Consider the following 22,739-nt stretch of genomic DNA (forward strand, 5'->3'; position numbering starts at 1 on the left):
AACAATCAAACAATTATCACCTATCCTGTGGATAGGTGATAATTGTAGATTCTGGTACAAATCCTTTAAACACTGCCAGCCACACTGTCATATAATTGTGGTATCCACCTATAGTGTTCTTAGAACAGTGCCAGTCTTAGTGTCCTTTTTATTCTTAATGCCTTCTATTAGTATTAGGCTCATTCTTTGTGCATGGCAGTGAGCAGTACAGCACTGGGTTCAGATGGGTGCAGGCAGCGATGTCCCTTCTGCTCTCACTATGCAGCCGGTTAGTTCAGAAAGTTTGAATCGCTACCGTTCACTGCAAGCCAAAAATAAAAATGTAGATGATTGTTTGCTATAAATGTTAAGAACAATACTAGACTATGTACGGTGCTGCATTGGAGGCTACATTCAGTGTCCTTAGCAGATTGTCAAATGTGACAGAAAAAATTACATGCTGCGCTATTTTTCCTGTCAAAATGACGGACACCTTTAGCAGAACCCAACGCAGATGTAAACAGCCTAACAGAAGTTACATGCTGCAAACAACTCACATGGGATATTTTAAATCGCTGTGCAACTTATGCTTGGGTGTAAGGCTTCATGGCTACATAAGACTCAAAATCGTAGTTGCATGAAAGTTGCAGTCACACGACTCATATTATGGGTATATTCACGTGTGCCAGATTTTGCAACTGTCCCATTTATCTGAATGGAGCTTGCAGAAATCCATGTACCTGTTTCAGAAACAACCCCACTCAGATACATGGCATGCCTTTTCAGTCGCAGAAATTTCAGCAACAAATCTGCCACATGTGAATCTAACTTATGCAAATGTCACAAGCAACAAGTGATTGTCATTGTCATTTCAATCTTTTTCCGCATTGGATAAAATAAACATTATGTGCGTCTGTAACTTTCATGCTTCTTTGACTTTGTGTATACAATTTGAAGTTTCCGTGTAACTCTAGCCTTAGTGGGCTACTGCTATGAAATAACATTCATTATACAGAGATATAGTTGAAAGTCAAGTTTGTCTTGTTTTTTCTTGGAACAGATTCTCTCCCAGGTACTGTGTTTTATGATCAATCTTGTCAGTACCATCTTCTGTGGCCACCTGGGCAAAGAGGAGCTTGATGCAGTGACACTTGCCAACGCAGTAAGTTTAGACTCCAAAACCGCAGTAAGACTGTCAGGATAGAAAAAACAACTTTGTGGTTTCAAAGTGAATGGTTGGTAACCATGAATGTGCATGGAGGGGAAAGAGGCCTTAGGGTACATTCACACTTCCGCACAGCAAAAAAAAGAGGCAAAAAAAAGAGTCGTTACATGCAGGGTTTTCATTGTGGTTTTCCTATTATTCCGGTCCTGGTTTTTATTAGTCATTGTTCCCATTATATTCAAAAACCACCTTGAGTACCGAGCAGGATTGTCCCCCGCACCCCGACTTTTTAACTTGGTCATCGATCCTCAGAGCGTTACACCTTTAAGGGTATGTTCACACGGCCTATTTACGGACGTAATTCGGGCGTTTTTGCCCCGAATTACGTCTGAAAATAGCGCCTCAATAGCGCTGACAAACATCTGCCCATTGAAAGCAATGGGCAGACGTTTGTCTGTTCACACGAGGCGTATATTTACGCGCCGCTGTCAAATGACGGCGCGTAAATAGACGCCCGCGTAGAAGAAGTGACCTGTCACTTCTTTGGCCGTAATTGGAGCCGCTATTCATTGACTCCAATGCTGGAATCTCACAAAAAAAGATTCAGAAGTGTCAGGATTCTGAGTACACATGACGTCCAGGCTGGATGGTCATGTGTATTCATTATCAGGACACTGTAGTAATGTTAGGGCTTGTATATGAGGCTGCACATAGTGATATAACTATATCGCTAGTGCAGTGTAAATGAATGGAGAGGAGTGCATGATGCTGATTGGTCAGCGTCATGCACTCCTTTGTACAACGCCCACTTGGTCGAAAGTAAAAGTACGCCCACTTGGGCATTAAGAAAGGTCATTAGCATAAACTTAAATCGCTCCTAACTTTGTGAAAAAAGATTGTTTTTTTAAATAAAAAGCATGACCTGCCTAAGTAGAGTCGTGTGTTAGTGAACCTTCCCTTATCTCTTCCTCCCCCTCAACCCCCCCTTCAGAAAAGACACGTGACACCGAGGTTGGATGTGAAATGGCCACAGCAGCCGTTTATTAATTTCACAGTTTTATAAAAACAATTTAAATCCAAAACGTTCGGATAACTAATTAGGAATCCACCAGAGAATTCCTCCTAATAATTCACATGACCCAACATGGGTCAGAATCATAGATAACAATTTTAACGTTAACATTAATCCGAGCAGGGGAAGTCCTTGAAACCATTTTAGATATTCCTTTTTGACACACCCCGAGTTAGCCATCTGCAACCACCACCAACCAATTACCTCCAGCCGTAAACCAGCTCAGAGGCACCGCTCACCTCTGCAGATGGCTCCAACCACCAGAAGACCACTTCAAAGGGATAACACCCGATGAAGCCTTCAAGTGATATACCTTCCACCAGAAGACCACTTCAAAGGGATAACACCCGATGAAGCCTCCAAGTGATATACCTTCCACCAGAAGACCACTTCAAAGGGATAACACCCGATGAAGTCTTCAACCATGTACCTTTTTTGGGGGACGCATACCCCCGATGCGACCCCCCCACCATTTTGTACTGACTGACCTCAAGGACTCCCCCCGCCAGCTGCCATGACACCAGGACCTACTCCGAATGAAAAGAAAAACATGTTAAATAAGCACACAATAAAATCACAACACTCATAGACGGACTTAATAAAGACCACAAGGGCTAACGAACAAATGGGCGGGAGGGTGGGAGCTTGCTCAAGTGTGTGTTACTCCTCCCGCTGCTTCCGGCTCAGTGCCGAAAACAGCGGGAAGCTCCGTAACGGCCCCTAACTCCTCCCTGTCCCTCCTCCACCTCCTCCTAACTCTCCCTCAATACTTAACCCTTTCCCTCCTAGGTCTGTCATGGAGGCTTCCCTCCTAAGCCCTGCAGGCTGCGTCCAGCCTCTTCTTTACTGTCACCTACATTATAGCGCCGATCTCCTTATATAGGAGACAGGGCACTTATAATGTGGAGACAGAGTCTCTTTAACGACATCCAACGTATAGGTACGTAGTTGTCGTTAGGTACTTAACACAATCCAACATATGGGTACGTTGGAGCGTTAAGTGGTCGCTGTGTCTAAAGACCCAGTGACAGAGTAAAGATGACTGCTGTCCCTGACAGCATGCCATCTTTACACGTGGCCCAGGGGGGCGCCCCCCCACCCCGCATTGGCGATCGCTGTGATTGGTCGTCAGACCGGCCAATCGCGGCTTTTTGCGACTATAACCCATCACTGTGCCGCAGGGCACAGTGATACGGTGGGAATTGGTGCTGTCTAGGATGGCACCAATCCCTGCCATGTACTTGTAAGGCAGTAGTGATGGTGCCCCCGATCGCAAGCATTGGTCGGTCTGCATAGACCGACCAATCGTAGCCATGGCGAGTGTTTCAAACTCCCTGCACCAGCTCTGCCCACCTCATTCCGGTTTGGAACGGTGAGCAGAGATGGCGTGTAAGTCTGTGAACCAAAAACTTAGCGTTGGTGAGGCCTTCTGTTCTGCGATCGTCATCTTCGGCATCTTGCTGTGTGATCACTGACTGTGATCATCATCATCATCATCAACTGTGCTGTTGCTGATTTTTTCTTATTTTTTTTTAGCAGCAGCACTAGTGATTCCTGAATTTCCCTTTCCCAGTCTCTGTTCCAGGCCCCCCTCCCCCTTAACCCCTCCTCCGTGTACGTCCTGTGGCCGCTGATCAGCAATTTTTGGCACATTATTGACAGTTTTGCACCATCTCCGTGTGTGCGCCCTGCGGCCACTGAGTGCTGATTAGTAACCGACATCACTGATCAGCATCTGTGGTAAAAAAAAATTGACGCAGACTTTGATTTTTTCTTTTTCTGCCAGCACCATCTCTGTGTGTGTGCCTTGCAGCCTCTGAGCGCTAATCAGTGACTGCTATCACTGATTGGCATTTTTGCACATTTTTTGGCACAGTTTTTTTTATTTCGCGCCTGTTTTTACTGCACCATTTTCTTGTGTGCGCCCTGCGGCTACCGAGTGCTGAGTCCATAATCAGCCACAGTGGTAATTTATTGACGCAGGGTTTTTTTGGGCCTTTTTTTTTTTCCATTTTTCTACCAGCACCCTTCTGTGCGCCCTGCAGCCCTTAAGCGCTGTTCAGTGACCACCATCACTGATCGGCATCTGTGCTAATTTTTTGGCGGCCGCTGAGTCTATAATCAGCCACAGTGGTAATTTATTGACGCAGGGTTTTTTTGGGCCTTTTTTTTTTTCCATTTTTCTACCAGCACCATCTCCTGTGCGCCCTGCAGCCCTTAAGCGCTGTTCAGTGACCACCATCACTGATCGGCATCTGTGCTAATTTTTTGGCGGCCGCTGAGTCTATAATCAGCCTCAGTGGTAATTTGTTGACGCAGGTTTCTTTGGGCCTTTTTTAATATATAAAACTGTAAAAAAGTTAAAAAAAAGTTAAATAAAATCTAGTTAGGTGTAGCTAGTACCTGCATAGGTAGGACGTTAGGGTAGCGGTAGTTTAGGGGTAGCTAGTACCTGCATAGGTAGGGCGTTAGCAGGGCCGCCATCAGGAATTTCTGTGCCCCATACATCCAAGATGTCTGGCTCCCCCCCCTCCATTACCGGGGGTGGGCAACGGAAAGTGTGGCACACACGTTTGTATGTTATTTGCATTAACTGATTTTGGTGTGGATGTCAATTACAGTGAAGGAAACCATGGAGCAGGCAGTGACCGGTTAATGCTCTGGATTTTGATCTATTTAGCCAAAACGTATCCGACTGTATGGTATACAGTGGGATACGTCGCCCGGGGAATGGCCCAAGGGAAACTACTGAAGTCACTGTCCATGAAGAGGGCTGGAGCCTTCTACTAGCGCTCTGCCCAGGGACTGTGGCGCTGTTCCTGATGTCCATATACGTAAAGTGACGTCCGAAGCTTTGCAAAGCTTGAGTACAGAGCCGCAGTGTCGACAACGCTCTGGCCAGAATTATCGTCCACGTTGTTTATAGTGTACGTTAGATTTCCTGACGTACACGATAAACTTAGGGCAACAACATGATGTGAAGGTGGCCTTAAGGGAGGGGGAAGCACTTGTGAGGATGCAAGGAGAAGTAATGTTCCGTTCTTACGTTGCCATTAAAGTTCAATGTGTTTTTCCACAGCAAAAATTGGAGGCTTTCCCTTTGATTTCTGATGCAGATGTGCCACAAGCCTGTAGCAGATCCGCACGAGAATAAGGCCCTGTTCACACAGAGTTTTTTTGCATCGGAAACCACGTTGGAAACTGCGGGAAAAAACAGCCGATATCACCTCCTATTGATTTCAACGGGAGGCGAAGGCGTTTTTTTCCCGCGGGTGGAATAAAACGCTCGCGAGAAAAAGAAGCGACATGCCCTTTCTTTGGGTATTTCCATCTCTGACCTACCATTGACATCAGTGGGAGGCAGAGATAGCCCGAAGGAATTTCGAGGCCGATTTTTCTGCCTGCAAAAACTGTGTGAACAAGGCCTAAGTCCCATTGTCATTTAAAGTTGCTTATCCTCTGCTTTTTCATGTAATATAAGTAGCATGCTGCTTATTGCTGTCGTGGATTTCTTATCATGGTGCGGACAAAAATTCACGTGGAAAATTTTTCGCACCATATGAACTGGGTTGCGGAAACCTCATATGCATGGGATGCAGAATCATCGGCATGTCATCGGAATCCGTATCAAATTCAACATGTGTGAACGGGGCCTTAGGGTGAGTTAAAAAAAACTCTGTTCGGTATTGTGTGCATTTGGCCTATTACGTGCAAATTTTTTGCGAGTATTTTCGCGCATCAAATCCGCAGTGTAAGGCCTCATTTACACGAGCGTATTATACGCGCGTGCGACGCGCGTGCTTTTCACGCGTGTCGTACGCACCTATAATAGTCTATGGGGCTGTTTAGACGATGCGTGAATTTTGCGCTGCGTGAGTGCGTTGCGTAAAACTCACGACATGTTCTATATTCTTGCGTTTTTCACGCAACACGCACCCATTGACTTCAATGGGTGCGTGAAAACAACGCATGCCACACGGACGGTCCTGCGTTGCATGCGCGAAAATCACGCAAGAGCTGTCAAAAGGATGAATGTAAACAGAAAAGCACCACGTGCTTTTCTGGTTACAAACATCCAAACGGAGTGTCAAATTAGAGATGAGCGCACCGAACTTCACCGGGTTCGGCCGAACTCGTTTTGACCGAACCCGGCAAAAAATGTTCGGGTACGCGACGTCAGGAGACAGTCACTGCCCACGGTGCTCAAAGACTTAAACTGTTTCAGCACCATGGACAGTGACTTTCAATCACAATATACATATACGTGTAAAAAAAACCAGAAGTTCGGACTTACCGATAAGTCCCGGCTCCTTCCTCCAGTCCGACCTCCCGGGATGACAATTCAGGCCAAGTGACAGCTGCAGCCAATCACAGGCCAAGCACAGGCTGCAGCCAATCACAGGCTGCAGCGGTCTCATGGCCTGCCGCGTCATCCTGGGAGGTGGGGCCGGATGACAAGAGAGGGACGCGTCACCAAGGCAACGGCCGGGAGACCGGACTGGAGGAAGCAGGCAGTTCATGGTAAGTTTGAACGTCTTTTTTTAGTCACAGGTTGGTGTATATTGTGATCGGCATTCACTGTCGAGGGTGCTGAAAGAGTTACTGCCGATCAGTTAGCTCTTTCAGCACCTTGGACAGTGACGGGCGTCGACTACCTCATCTCTATGATGGCGGCTGCGCGAAAATCACGCAGCCGCGCATCATACACGGATGACACACGGAGCTGTCAATTGCCTTTTGCGCACGCAAAACGCAGCGTTTTTTTGCGCGCGCAAAACGCACACGCTCGTGTAAATGAGGCCTAATACAGTACCAGCAAAGTAAAAGGGATCAATCAATCTCATCTACATGTCGCATTTTCTGCACAGAAATTTACCTGCGGTGCGTATTTGAAAATATGATACATGTTAATTTAGCTTGCGAATTGTTTCTGACTAGTTTAAACAAAATAAAAAAATCTGCAGCATAAAACCTGCACCTATTTCCGCATCAAAATGTAAAAACGTATAAAAAACGCACTATTAGGTGCAGATTTTACCTGCGGTTTTGATGCAGATTTTGTGCACCAAATTCCTCAATGTATGCGTTACAGAATTTGCTAGGCATTTACTGCAAATTAACATTGTAAACGATGAAATACGTTACAATTCTGCAACATAATAGCCATTCAGCTGATTTAACACATTCCCTCCTCTCGCCATTTTTCGGATTTTCACTTTAGTTTTTTCCCCACCTTCCAAAAGAAATATTTTTTTTACTTTTCCGTCTATATATCCATATGAGATCTTGTTTTCTGTGGGACAAGTTGTAGTTTTTCATGGCACCATTTATTGTACCGCATAATGTACTGGGAAGCTGAAAAAAAAATATTTGTGGAGTGAAATGGGCAAAAAACAGCGATTACACCATTTTTCTGGGGGTTTTGTTTTTATGGCATACATCAGGCGGTTAAAACTACATATTCACCTTACTCTACAGGTTGATACGATTATGGGGATACCAAATTTATATGTTTTGTTTTATGTTTTACCACTTTTAAACAAATAAAACTATTTGCTAAATTAAAAAAATGTTTTGTGCCGCCATGTTCTGAGAGCCATAACTTTTTCATTTGTCCATCATTTTAGCTATGTGATGGCTTAAATTTTGTAGGGCGAACTGTAGTTTTCACGGATACCCTTTTGGGGTCTTTTTGATCACTTTTTTGGAGCGCTAAGGTGACCAAAAACCAGCAATTTGCGTGTCTATATTTGCTTTTATATATTTTTTTTACGCCATTCACCCAGCGGGTTAAACAACGCTATATTGTTATCGTTTGGACTTTTAAGGACGCGGGGATACTAGTTATGTTAACTTTTTTTTTTTTTTAACATTGATTTAGGGAAAAAATGTGGAAAGGTTTTTTTTTTAAACTTTTAATACTTTATTATTTTATTACTGTATTTATTTATTTTTTTGGAACATAAAAAAAAACTTGAAGCAGCAATCCACTGCAATGATCATCCACCGTATGATATACTGCAATACTAATGTATTGCAGTATATCGTTTTCTGACATTCTCCTTTAAAGCCCTGCCGGAGGCAGAGCTTCAAAGGAGTACAAAGAATGCGGACCTGGGGGCTTTCATTAGGCCCCCCAGGCTGCTATAACAACCGTTGTTAACAGCCGATCGTGCCGCAGGGGGGTCGCGATGGCTTGTTTCAGGGGACGCCTCCCTGATTCTAGCACTTTAAATGCTGCGGCATTTAAGGTGTTAAACGGGCGGAATCAAAGTGATCTTTCATTCCGACCATTGCAGTGAGGTGTCGGCTGCGTGACACAGTCGTCACCCTCTGTGTATGGAGCAAGCTCAGCCTGTGAGCTCCCTCCATACTTTTCATACATACCTAAACCTTATCACGTACAGTTAGGGTATGTTCACACGCTGAGCCAAAAACGTCTGAAAATACGGAGCTGTTTTCAAGGGAAAACAGCACCTGATTTTCAGACGTTTTTTGAGCAACTCACGTTTTTCGCGCCGTTTTCGCGCCGTTTTTTCGGCCGTTTTTGGAGCTGTTTTCAATAGAGTCTATGAGAAAACGGCTCCAAAAACGTCCCAAGAAGTGTCCTGTACGGGTATGTGCACACGTAGTGACCAAAAACGGCTGAAAATACGGAACTGTTTTCAAGGGAAAACAGCCCCTGATTTTCAGACGTTGTTTGAGCAACTCACGTTTTTCGCTGCGTTTTTCGCGCCGTTTTCGCGGCGTTTACATGCCGCTTTTTACGTCCGTTTTTGGAGCTGTTTTCATTGGAGTCTATGAGAAAACGGCTCCAAAAACGTCCAAAGAAGTGCCCTGCACTTCTTTTGCCGAGGCTGTATTTTTACGTGTCGTCGTTTGACAGCTGTCAAACGACGACGCGTAAATTACAGGTCGTCGGCACAGTACGTCGGCAAACCCATTCAAATGAATGGGCAGATGTTTGCCGACGTATTGTAGCCTTATTTTCAGACGTAAAACGAGGCATAATACGCCTCGTATACGCCTGAAAATAGGTCGTGTGAACCCAGCCTTACGTGATATTGCGTTAAGGGGTTATAAATCAGCAGCACGTCCTAAATTCCATGCAGATTTTTGTTCTGCTGCACGTGCATGGGGTTTTGACAAACCACATTCACATGAGTTAGGGCCTGTTCACATCAGCGTTCGCTTTCCATTTAGGGGTTCCGTCGGAGGTTTCCGTTGGGTGAACTCTGCAGCGGAAAGTCAAACTGAAACCACAGCTTCCGTTTCCGTCACTATTGGTATCAATGGTGACAGAAACATTGCTAATGGTTTCCGTGCGTCACAATTCCGTCAGGTTTCTGTTTTTCTGACGGAATGAATAGCGCAGTCGACTCCGCTATTGATTCCGTCGTTAAAACGGAAACCTGCCGGAATGGTGACAAACGGAAACCATTAGCAATGTTTCCGTCACTATTGATATCAATGGTGGTTTCAGTTTGACTTTCCGTTGCGGGGTTCACCCGACGGGAACCTCCGACGGAACGGAAAGCGAACGCTGATGTGAAAGCTGAAGAAAAGGGGCCTGCCAGGCTGTCGTCACCCCCCTGACTGTCGCCCCCCCCCTCCTGATGGGAGTACTACTGGTAGGTTAGCGTCCATTTTATAATTAAAAAAAATTCATAGCATTTTAGGTAGTTTTAGCTATACAAATTTTCTAAAGTTAGTGTCAATTTACTGTAGTATATTTATTATACTACAGTTTTTTTCTAAAAATAGTGCTACATTTAGTGTCAGTGGTTACTGTAGCTTTATAGTTTTAGTCAAAATTACAAAACTACAGTTTTTTTAGCACTAATATATAGCGGTACAGATTTAGCGTCCGTTAGTGATGGACATTCAGGTTTTTTTTACTGAAGTTCGTTCACTAAATTTTACATAGCGTAGTTTTATAGTTTTTGCCTAAATTTACTGCAGTAGTTTTTATACCACATTTGTTTTTTCAGCAGATTCAACGTCACAAAATTTTTGTTAGTGTCGTGTAGTCAGGAAATTCTTTACAGTTTTATATTGCCATAATTTTTTGTTACTGAAGTTTGTTCAGTAAATTTTTTATACTTCCATTTTCTAAACTTTTATTTTCTTTCTTCTCTTCTATTCTCTTTTTTTTTTGTAAAAATAAAGTCAGTGTTACACGTGTTCAAGCACTACACACCCCCCTAAGGGTCTATTCAGCAGAGGAGGCATACGCCATCCTGGCCTCGGAAACTGATTCCGCCAGCGAGGGAGAAGAGGAATTTGTCCCATACATCTTGTTGTCCTCCTCCTCATCATCATCGGGTGATGAGGAACCACTGCAAAGGCGACCCAGGACATCAGCTGAGGCAACCCCCCCAGATAAGGGATCCCGTGTGGAACCCACCCCCTGAGAATTATGAGCCTCAGATCCCCGAATTCATAGGCAGCTCGGGGATTCATTTTGAGACTGAAGGGTTCACAGAAATAGATTTTTTTAAGGTTTTCTTCAGTGAGGATTTAGTGAATTTAATGGTGGCCCTGAGCAATTTGTATGCCCAGCAATTTATTGCCGAGAACCCTACATCATCATATGCTAGACCCTTCAAGTGGACCCCTGTAGATGCAGCGGAGATGGTCAAATTTTGGGGCCTTGTGCTGCATATGGGGTTAGTAAAGAAGCCACAGATCAGGTAATACTGGAGTACAGATGTTTTGTACAACACCCCAATTTACCGCATGGCAATGCCCCGGACTCGCTTTGAAGCTATTCTTAAATTTTTGCATTATAATAATAATGCAGAGGTCCCACCCCATGATGACCCCATATATTCAAAATCAGGCCAGTAATTAATAATTTCTGCACCAAATTTAAAGAAGTGTATACCCACCAAAAGAACATTGTAATAGATGAGTCCCTTGTACATTTTAAGGGTAGGCTAAAATTCTGCCAATACCTGCCCAGTAAGGGGGCAAGGTATGGAATAAAAATGTACAAACTGTGCGAGAGTAGCTCAGGGTACACCTACAGGTTTCGGGTTTATGAAGGGAAGGACTCCAGGATTGAACCCCCAGAATGCCCCACGTCCTGGGAGTTAGTGGGAAAATAGTGTGGGATTTGGTGCACCCACTGCTGGGCCAGATTTATCAACTTTACATGGATAACTTCTACACCAGCATCCCACTATTTAAATGCCTCTCCACCAGAAATACTGCAGCATACGGCACGGTGTGAAAAACCCAGAAAGGCCTCCCTAAAACACTGCTTGGCCAACATGTTAGAAGGGGTGAGAGCAGGGCATTATGCAGCGAGAACGTGTTGTTCGTCAAGTATAAGGGCAAAAGGGATGTCCTTCTCTTGACCACAATACATGGGAACAGCAGTGCCCCTGTCCATGTACGAGGTACAACAACTGACCCACAAGCCAGCTTGCATCGTGGGCTATAAAAAGTACATGGGAGGGTTGATCTCTCAGATCAAGTGCTAAAGCCCTATAGTGCCATGAGAAAAACAAGGGTGTGGTACAAAAAGGTGGCCGTGCACATGGTACAGATGGCAATGTATAACGCTTACTTGCTATCCAAATGTGCAGGCCGGACAGCGTCATTCCTTAATTTTCAGGAGGAGATTATCAAGGTGCGTGTGTTTGAAATCCAGGCAAGGGAGGGCCCGAGCACATCTGCTGAAAGTGAGGGTGCCCGTATAATACCAGGGCAACACTTTGCCGGCATCATTCCCCAAACTGCAAAAAAGGGAAGATCCCAAAAAAGGCGCAGAGTGTGTAGCAAAAGGGGCGTGTTTGAAAACCAGGCAGGGGAGGGCCCAAGCACATCTGCTGAAAGTGAGGGCGCCCGTATAGTACCAGGGCAACACTTTGCCGGCATCATTACCCAAACTGCAAAGAAGGGAAGATCCCAAAAAAGGTGCAGAGTGTGTAGCAAAAGGGGCATAAGAAGGGACACCACTTACCAGTGCGACGCCTGCCCCGAAAAACCTTACCTGTGCATAAAGGATTGCTTTAAGGCTTACTACACATCTATGAATTATTAATTTTATTATTTATGTACCCTTTTATTATACTCTGATTTGCTCTGCACAACATACACATGCCCCCACATTATATATTGAAATACCAGTAAATACGGCCTAATTCAAATCAATTCAGACAAAAACCTGTGGAGTCAAAATGCTAACTATACTCTTAGATAAGTTCCTTGAGGGGTGTAGTTTCCTAAATGGGATCACTTTTGGGGTGTTCCCACTGTTTTGGTCCCTCAGGGGCTTTGCAAAGGCGACTTGGCCTCCACAAACCAATCCAGCAAAATTTGAATGCCAAATAGCACTTCTTCCCTTCCGAGCCCTGCCCTGTGTCCAAACAGCCATTTATAACCACACATTGTTTTGCTCAGGAGAAACTGCTCTACAAATGTTGGGGTGCTTTTTCTGCTTTAGTTCTCGTGGAAATGAAAAGCAATTTGCTAAACCTACATTTTATTAAAAAAAAATTAGATTTTAATTTTTACGGCCTACTTCCAATAATTTCTGCAAAAAACCTGTGGGGTCAAAATGCTAACTATACCCTTAGATAAGTTCCTTGAGAGGTGTAGCTTCCTAAATGAGGTCACTTTTTGGGGGTTTCTACTGTTTTGGCACAACAAGACCTCTTCAAACCTGATATCGTGCCTAAAATATATTCTAATAAAAAGGAGGCACCAAAATCCACTTAGTGCTCCTTTGCTTCTGCGGCCTGTGTTTCAGTCCATTACCACTCTAGGGCCACATGTGAGATATTTCTAAAAACTGCAGAACCTGGGCAATAAATATTGAGTAATGTTTCTGTTTCTCTGGTAAAACCTTCTGTGTTACAGAAAAAAATTATTTGTAAATTTCACATCCATCTTGCTGTAATTCCTGTGAAGCACCTAAAGGGTTAAGAAACTTTCTAAAAGCTGTTTTTCCAACTTTGAGGGGATAGGTTTTTAAAATGAGTGATTTATGGGGGTTTCTAATATATAAGGCCCTCAAAGTCACTTTAGAACTGAACTTGTCCCTAAAAAAATAGCCTTTTGAAATTGGGAGGAATCACTGCTAAAGTTCTAAGTGTTGTAACGTCCTAGAAAAATAAAAGAATATTCAAAAAATGATGCCAACATAAAGTAGACCTATGGGATATGTGAACTAGTAACTATTTTGTGTGGTGTTACGATGTGTCTTACAAGCAGATACATTTAAATTTAGAAAAATCATAATTTTTACAAATTTTCTCTACATTTTGGTGTTTTTTTACAAATAATCACTGAATATATCAACCAAATTTTACCACTAACTTAAAGTCCAATTTGTCACAAGAAAACGATCTCAGAATCTCTTGGATACGTGAAAGCATTCTGACGTTATTACCACATAAAGTGACACATGTCAGTTTTGAAAAAAAAGGCCTGGTCCATAAGGCGAAAACAGGCTGTGTCCTTAAGGGGTTAACTTACCTAATATTAAATATAATATTTTAGCAGCACACACTCAATATATTGCTGATTGGCTCAGGGAATCTTCCCACTTTGCCAAAGTTTCTCTAGAAACAGCTTTTTTCCTCAATATTGTCTAGAATCATTATTACACCTTTCTGTAGATGAAGTCCCTGACTAGGTAAAAGATAATCCTCTACTTTGGTCCACAATGCTAGCCCGGAGACAACTTCATAAATTGGATAAATTATCACATCAAGTAGTTCTCCTCTTGCCTCTCTTAGGAAACCCAAGATTTTTATCGGGTAGACCACCCCATTTACACGGTTGTAAGCTAATTTCAGATCTGTTTGAATTTCCAGCTCTACAGGGAAAACAATTTACTTACCCACAAATAAGTATATATGTTAGATAAGTCATTAACTCCTTACCAGCAACATTTTTTGACTATTGTAATTCAAACTTTCTTAACAATCTTAGATCATTCCGATTCTCCATCAGCATGATTTATAAAATCATCAGGCCGGTGATAAAGTGGGACTTGAAGTGGACCAGCCAATTATAAAACCTCACACCCCAATCAATTTCAGATGACTCTTAATTAATAGATCCTAGTAGCTAATTATCAAGACATGCCACTCTTAATATTTCATAGCTCCAGGATCACCTTGAAACCACTTATTAACCAAAATTCTCATTGTCTCCTGATTGGGCTGTTTTTAATATATTATCTGACCAAGAGTCTACTGGTATTTATAAAATCAATAAATATCTTCTAATGGCATGGGTTAGCGCAACGCGGAAGAGTATCCTCCAACATTGGGCCAACACTGTTGCACCCTCCCTATCTCAAGTAAAAACAAAGGTTAACTTTTTATTTTTGATGGATTGACTAAATATAATTATTGATAAAGAAACACTGATATTTTTTTGGGAAAAAAAAATGGCCTTCCTTTATTAATACACTGCCTTTGCATATGTCAGATCTTGCATGATAACTTTCATTACAACGGATGGTACTGTACTGAACGTCTATGTGGATGTATTCCAATTTCTCTTCAATAAGAATGACTCTAGTCACATTCACTAGAAGCACATGGTTGGGGTGGGTTTAATTTATTTCCAAGGAGGAGAGATTATTCTTTTTTGTTATATGCCACATTTCTTTTGTTTAAGGAACTCCTCTTCATTGTATTCCTTCTGTATCATAAATATAACGAATAAAAATAATTTTGGGGGAAAAAAACACATCTAAATACATGTTGTTTTTTTTTTTTGCTGCAGCACCATTTCTGCTTATTGTGAATATGCCCTTACAAAGAAAATATAAATGGTTCAGTACAACCCAAACTCCCCTCTGAGTAAAGGGGGCTCGGCATCCCCCCTTCCAACTTTTACGTTCTAAGAGAGAAAGGTGAAGTGTACCCCCAGGACAGTACCCCCTCCCTTGTTTCCTACCCTGTGGTGCCTGTTAGAAAGATCCATACTATGTTGATTGCTATGGGCAGCAGTTTTTATAAATCTACCTAAGTATGTAAAAAGGTATTTTGCGCACAATATATTCAAAATTATTTTGAAGAATTACTTCGGATCAGAATACTGTGTAGCTATGATTTATTCACATGTCTGCAGTATTTTCAAACTTATTAGAAAGCGTGGACACTTTCCGTACACATAACTGCGACTGTTCTTTGATTTTAGGTTATTTCAGTCACTGGTCTATCAGTAGGACTTGGCTTATCTTCAGCATGTGATACACTCATATCACAGGTATGTTGCTCAAATAATAATTTCTGTGTCCCTAGAAACAGGGGAATATATAGTAGTGTCTAGTTAAAGGGGTATTCCGGTTACAACAAGTTACCCCCTATCCGTAAGGTAAGGGTTAACTTGCTGATCTGTGGGTGTCTCGGAACCCCACCGTTTACAAGAACGGGGAGCCCGAAGATGCCCAAACCCCAAGTTTGAGCGCATGAGCTACTTGCCGCTCGGTTTATACTTGGGGTTCGGGCAACTTCGGGCTCCCCGTTCTCGTATACGGTGGAAATCCGAGCTGTCTGACACCCACTGATCAGCAAGTTACCCATTACCCTACGGATAGGGGGTAACTTGTAACAGGAATACCCCTGTAAGTAATATTTAGTGCTACATAGAAATGTCTGCTGTCTGGGCCCTGTTGGTACCTTCAGTACTGCAGTGTTTAAATCCTCCATAGAGGTCTATTGAATATGCTTTCCAATTTTGATTCATAGGATGCTGAAGCAAGGCTATGATGTAACAGCCACAGTGCACCTCACCTGCTTGTAGGTGGGTGCGATGCAGTGCTTTGGCCATAACAGAATGTTATGTTCCATCCCATAGCATTATTCTTTTCTGTGCAATTCTACTTTTAAGGGGTTTTCCCATCACATAATGTGGCATCGCTAGCATTAAAGGGGTGATTCCAGGATCAACATGTATCACCTATCCACAGCATGGGTGATAAATGACTTATTGCTGGGGTGCCCACCACCGTTCTTCTACTCCTCCTCACTGCACAATCGCAGTGAGGAGGAGCTTGAATGGAGAGGAGGTCGAGCATGCGTTCTGTCGCTCCATTCAATGTTTGTGGGGTTGACGGAAACAGCTGAGCGCTGTACTTGACAAAGGAGAAGGCCCCATTGGCGTTTTCCCTACACAGCAAGTAGCAGAGAGCGCTACTGTAAATGCAAAAACTTAAGGAGTTTAGCGCTGCAATCTTTTCATTCTGAGGATCAGTGGGGTGCCGGCAGTCAGATCCCCACCAATTAACAAGTGATGGCATATCCTAACGATATGCGACCACTTGTAATAGTTGAAAAACCCCTTTAAGCATTTTATTGTTGCCCCTTTAAGTAGTACAGTGTGAGGCCCATGCACACGACCGTATTTTTCATCAGTAATTACTGACCCATTCATTTCTATTGGCCACGGACACCTTTCAGTATTTTTACTGATGGGTGTCCATGCTGAAAAAATTATAGAACCTGTCCTATTCTTGTCAGTAATTACGGCAAGGACTCTCCCATAGAAGTCAATGGGAGCTTCCGTAAATACGGACGGCTACGGATGTGCATCTGTATACCGCCCATATTTACGGAAGCGTTGCTATGCAACATGCTGATGACATCTTTTGCACCCTCCCTATTTTTTTTTTTTACGGATCCGTATATCTACGGATGGAATACGGATGCAATATGCACGGTATTTATGGACACCCCTCTGTAAATACGGATGAAATACGGATGCCCATGGATACGTATTTACGGACAGTATTTCGGGATAGATGAAAACACGGTCGTGTGCATGGGACCTGACCCTTGAAATAAAGTTTGTGCACCCCTAGAGGAATGTCACATTTTGCACACATCGTCTAAGTAGATAAACTAATTACAATTATACCCAAAATCCATGTATAATAATAAAAATTTAATTACTTTGATGTTTTTATGCCTTTGCCTAGTGGTTTCAACAGCAGTACATTACATTATTTATTATGAAAATGTATTGTTTTTCCATTGGATTTGACAGTTAAATATTTTCCCCTTCAGATATTTGGAGGTACAAATCTAAAGTTAATTGGTATTGTACTGCAGCGTGGAATCCTCATACTACTACTGGCTTGCTTTCCTTGTTGGGCCCTCTTTATAAACACTGAGAATATTCTACTACTCTTCCGACAAGACCCAAAGGTGGCCCGGTATAATATAAACTTATAATTTACATTGTTATACGTAGGTTTTCACAAATGCTCTACACCCATATGCATAATCCATGCACATAATAATAATTATAACGCTACTCATAATACACAATATAGTATACGCAGCCATTCTTGGCAAGCCTTTATAGGTCCTAAAGGTGCAAGAACTCATGGACAGGCCTAGACAGATGGGTGGCAGAAAATACTTCATAAATTAAAAACTGGACATATAATATTTAGGGCATAAACAAGGCCTGTGTTCATTAAAGAGGTTCTCCAGGAATTTAATATTGATGACTTAAACTTAGGAAAAGCCATCTATATTTCTTCAGTGGGGGTCCAACTCCTGGAAAACCTGCAAATCAACTGAGCGTTCCGTTGATTGTTTACCCAGACACAGTGCCGTATATACAGTTGTGGCTGTACCTGGGACTGCAGGGCAGTCCCATTCAAGAAAATGGAACTGAGCTGCAGTACCAGACACAGTCACAACCGTATGCAGTCATGTATCACTGCAGCCCATTCACTCTACTGATTGGAGAGGGTGGCGAGAGTCGAACACCCACCAATGAAAAATTGATGACCCATCCTAAGAATATTCCATCAATATTATAGTCTTGTACAAACCTGTAAAGAGGCTCTACATAAGGAGATGGGCGCTATAATGTAGGTGACAGCAGTGATTTTTATTTAGAAAAACAATCTATTTTTACCACGTTATTAGAGTTTTTAGCTTTATGCTAATTACTTTCTTAATGTACAACTAGGAGTGTTTTACTATTGACCAAGTGGGCGTTGTACAGAGGAGTGTATGACGCTGACCAATCAGTGACCAATCTGCGTCATACACTTCTCTCCATTCATTTCCTCCGCGCATAGGGATCCTGCTAGATCAGTATGTGCTGTCTTATACTGAAGTGTTTAGACAGTGAATAAACATTCCTTCCAGCCAGGACGGGATGTCTATTCACAATCCCGACACTTCGTTAACGTTTCTGTGGTACTTATAGCAGAGCAAGCGTAATCTCGTGAGACCATGCTGTAAATGACAGGTTACAGCCAGATAACCTTTCCTCTGCTGTAAGTACCACAGAAACGTTAGCGAACTGTCGGGATTGTGAATATACAACCGGTCCTGGCTGGAAGGAATGTCTATTCACTGTCTAAACACTTCAGTAACGTTTATGTGTTAGTATAAGACAGCACATACTGATCTAGCAGGATCCCTATGCATGGAGGAAATGAATGGAAAGAAGTGTATGACGCTGATTGGTCAGCGTCATACACTCCTCTGTACAACGCCCACTTGGTCTAAAGTAAAAACACGCCCAGTTGTCCATTAAGAAACTAATTAGCATAAAGCTAAAATAGCTAATAACGTGGTGAAAATAGATAGTTTTTCTAAATAAAAAGCACTGCTGTCACCTACATCATATCACCCATCTCCTTATGTAGGAGATAGGGCACTTATAATGTGGTGACAGAGCCTCTTCAATGATGAATTACAGGTAGTGTCTGCATCTGCATAGGTTTTGAGCATACAAGAAAGTCTAGAGAGTTTGTTACCCATGCCAGTAACGTACCTATCATACAGGTAGAGTACCGCTATAGACCCCTTGGTGGAAGGCTGTCTGGTACTGAACTGCTTCCGATGCTGTAATTGTAATGATGGGATAGGGAGACAGACAGGTGAGCCCTAATCTACCCGCAACTCAGTCCCTGCCTACTTGCAACAACCCGCCCTAGGCGACGGGTTACAACTGGGCGACGGTCCCTACACTCAATAGGTGCACGACAGACAAATAGACAAGGGTACAAAGAAGCCGGGGAAATGGGGAAGTTGCCCACGGGAACACGGTGAGCAACAAGCGAGGTGAACGAGCCAAGTCAAACCAGGAGATGAGCGAGGTACAAAACGCAGAGCAGAAGCGTGGTCAGTAAAGCCAAGGTCAATAACAAGCAGAGGGTCAGTAGTTCAAGAAGCTGCAGCAGGGCCAGGAAACCAGCAGAAAAGAATCACAAGCAAAGGAGGAACAGGAAAGGCAGGTATAAATAGGCAGAGGGCAGGAGCTAGCTCCGTCTGGCTAGGCTGTGATAGGCTCTCCCACTCCTAAGCCTGCCATCCTGAGTGGTGGAAGATGGAGTCAGTCTCACAGACATAGAAGCAGGTGCAGACTGATTACCTATGGGCGTTGACACAGAAGCTGTGTCTGGCAGATCCTTTACAGTACCCCCCTTTTATGAGGGGCCACCGGACCCTTTCTAGGTAGACCTGGTTTATTGGGGAAATGAAGGTGGAACCTCCTGAGCAATACCCCAGCGTGAACATCCCGGGCGGGTACCCAAGTCCTCTCCTCAGGCCCGTATCCTCTCCAATGGACCAGGTACTGGAGGGAGCCTTGGACCATCCTGCTGTCCACAATCTTGGCCACCTCGAATTCTACCCCTTCAGGGGTGAGAACAGGGACCGGAGGTTTCCTCGAGGAAGCCAAGGACGGGGAGCAGCGTTTAAGGAGGGAGGCATGAAACACGTCGTGTACTCGAAAAGACGGGGGCAACTCCAGTCGGAAGGAGACAGGGTTGAGGACTTCAATGACCTTGTACGGCCCTATAAACCGGGGAGCAAACTTCTTGGACGGGACTTTAAGGTGTAAATTTTTTGACGATAGCCACACCAGATCCCCGACCACAAACAAGGGGTTAGCAGAACGTCTTCTATCTGCCTGAGTCTATTGTATGCTCTGGGAGGCCTCTAGGTTCTTCTGAACCTGGGCCCAGACTGTGCACAGTTCCCGATGAACGACCTCTACCTCGGGATTGTTGGAACTACCAGGTGAAACAGAGGAGAACCGTGGATTAAACCCAAAATTACAGAAAAAGGGGGAGACCCCTGACGAGTTACTGACCCGGTTATTAAGGGAAAATTCGGCGAGGGGAATGAATGAGACCCAATCATATTGACAGTCAGAGATAAAACACCTTAAATATTGTTCTAGAGACTGATTAGTCCTCTCAGTTTGGCCATTAGTTTCAGGATGGAAGGCAGAGGAGAAGGACAGATCAATCTCCAACTTTTTACAGAAGGCTCTCCAAAACAATAAAACAAATTGTACCCCTCTGTCAGAAACAATATTGACAGGGACCTCATGGAGACGCAGGATGTGTTTGACAAACAAGGTAGCTAACGTCTTAGAATTGGGTAGTTTCTTGAGGGGCACAAAGTGGCACATCTTACTGAAGCGGTCTACTACAACCCACACCACCGACTTGCCTAGAGATGGAGGCAAATCGGTGATAAAATCCATGGAGATATGGGTCCAAGGTCTCTGGGGAATGGGCAAAGAACATAGTAAGCCCGCTGGTCGGGACCTGGGAGTCTTGGACCTAGCACAAACTTCACAAGCGGCGACGTAGGCCTTAACGTCTTTAGGCAACCCAGGCCACTAATAGTTTCTGGCAATGAGGTGCTTGGTACCAAGGATGCCTGGATGACCAGATAGTGCGGAGTCATGATTTTCCCTAAGTACCCTTAGCCGGAATTGCAGGGGAACAAACAACTTGTGTTCAGGAAGGTTCCCGGGAGCTGAACCTTGATCAGCCGCAATTTCAGAGACTAAATCAGAATCAATAGAGGAAATGATTATACCTGGAGGCAAAACACAAGCAGGATCTTCCTCCAAAGGAGGGCTGGCCATGAAGCTACGCGACAGTGCATCAGCCTTAATATTTTTAGACCTAATCTACCCGCCACTCAGTCCCTGCCTACTTGCAACGACCCGCCCTAGGCGACGGGGTACAACTGGGCGACGGTCCCTACACTCAATAGGTGCACGACAGACAAACAGACAAGGGTACAAAGAAGCCGGGGAAATGGGAAGTTGCCCACGGGAACACCGTGAGCAACAAGCGAGGTGAACGAGCCAAGTCAAACCAGGAGATGAGCGAGGTACAAAACGCAGAGCAGAAGCATGGTCAGTAAAGCCAAGGTCAATAACAAGCAGAGGGTCAGTAGTTCAAGAAGCTGCAGCAGGGCCAGGAAACCAGCAGAGAAGAATCACAAGCAAAGGAGGAACAGGAAAGGCAGGTATAAATAGACAGAGGGCGGGAGCTAGCTCCGTCTGGCCAGGCTGTGATAGGCTCTCCCACTCCTAAGCCTGCCATCCTGAGTGGTGGAAGATGGAGTCAGTCTCACAGACATAGAAGCAGGTGCAGACTGATTACCTATGGGCGTTGACACAGAAGCTGTGTCTGGCAGATCCTTTACAGTAATACTGTCATAGAGGCTATGTGCAGCCAACACTAGAAGGTGCTCACTACGAACAGATTTATATGGCCCCCATTATGTTATACTAGAATTTATAGCTGTGTGAATCCATAAGCAGTTATCTCGCCCTATCATTGGCTGTATGCAAAAATTATATATAGTTTATCAAGCCAGAATAATAGAGCTATCGAAAAATCCCCCCGGGCCTTTTGCCATTAAACATAAGATAAAGATAAACTTTGGCTCTAAGCAGAATTCTTTAGGGAGGCATACAATTTGGAGATTGCTTTTTCCTAGTGTATACTGTATGCAGAAAATTCAATTCTGCTCTTAAATTACCCCCTAATTTACAGCCTCTTAAAGCATGATACCCGGTGCATAAGAAAAAAATGTAAAATATAAAAGGCCAAATTCCAATTTCAGGTCCATAAAGCTTTTAATTTTATCCTGGTCAATGAATTGTGAAATAAACAAAATATCGGCATCTTTTGCCAAGGGACTATTGACCAATTTTCACATCGGTAACTTACATTCTCCAAATTGGCGTAAATTTCATATACCCATGTATCCTATTATTTTAACTTTTTCCCATACTTTCTGCACCATTTTAAGTGTGTTGATCCTACTTCCTTTGAAAAGCCCAAATGGAATGATGCTTTGAATAGGGTGAAGACCACTAAGAATGTCATACAGATTGTCACAACTCTTTATAATACACATGGCAAATTATATGACAAAAAAGCTGTTTGGGGTTAGATCTGACTCTTGATGCAAGAGATGCAGGGATGATCCATCCCTGATTTGTTCCATATGGTATGGAGATGCCCCAGGTTGCACCGTTATTGGCAAATCATAGTGGGGAAATTAAATGTGGAGTTTCAAATTGTTATTCCAGAAGGAGTTAACATAGAATTGGGTAGTAAAAATGGTGTAAATAAATATAATAATGGGTTTCAAAATTGCCAGGAGAATAATTGCCCAAAATTAGAAGAATGAAGTGTTGCCTAGTATTAGTCTTTGGGTTACCAGAATGAATTGATTGTACTTAACAGAAAAAAATTATGGACCAAAG

The 22,739-nt window shown here is 43.4% G+C and overlaps 1 protein-coding gene across 1 annotated transcript in view; it reads left to right on the forward strand.

The window, feature by feature from the left end:
• The first annotated feature begins 223 nt into the window (after positions 1 to 223).
• Positions 224 to 22,739, forward strand: part of LOC142741795 (multidrug and toxin extrusion protein 1-like) — a 42,392-nt gene continuing 19,876 nt past the window's right edge. Inside the window, exons 1-4 of the mRNA XM_075851128.1 lie at positions 224 to 268; positions 1,040 to 1,141; positions 15,384 to 15,452; positions 17,252 to 17,400. Of these exons, the coding sequence (XP_075707243.1) occupies positions 224 to 268; positions 1,040 to 1,141; positions 15,384 to 15,452; positions 17,252 to 17,400 (365 nt within the window). The remainder of the gene's footprint in view (positions 269 to 1,039; positions 1,142 to 15,383; positions 15,453 to 17,251; positions 17,401 to 22,739) is intronic.

The sequence above is a fragment of the Rhinoderma darwinii genome, chromosome 2 (assembly GCF_050947455.1).
Source record: "Rhinoderma darwinii isolate aRhiDar2 chromosome 2, aRhiDar2.hap1, whole genome shotgun sequence".
Lineage (NCBI taxonomy): Eukaryota > Metazoa > Chordata > Amphibia > Anura > Rhinodermatidae > Rhinoderma > Rhinoderma darwinii.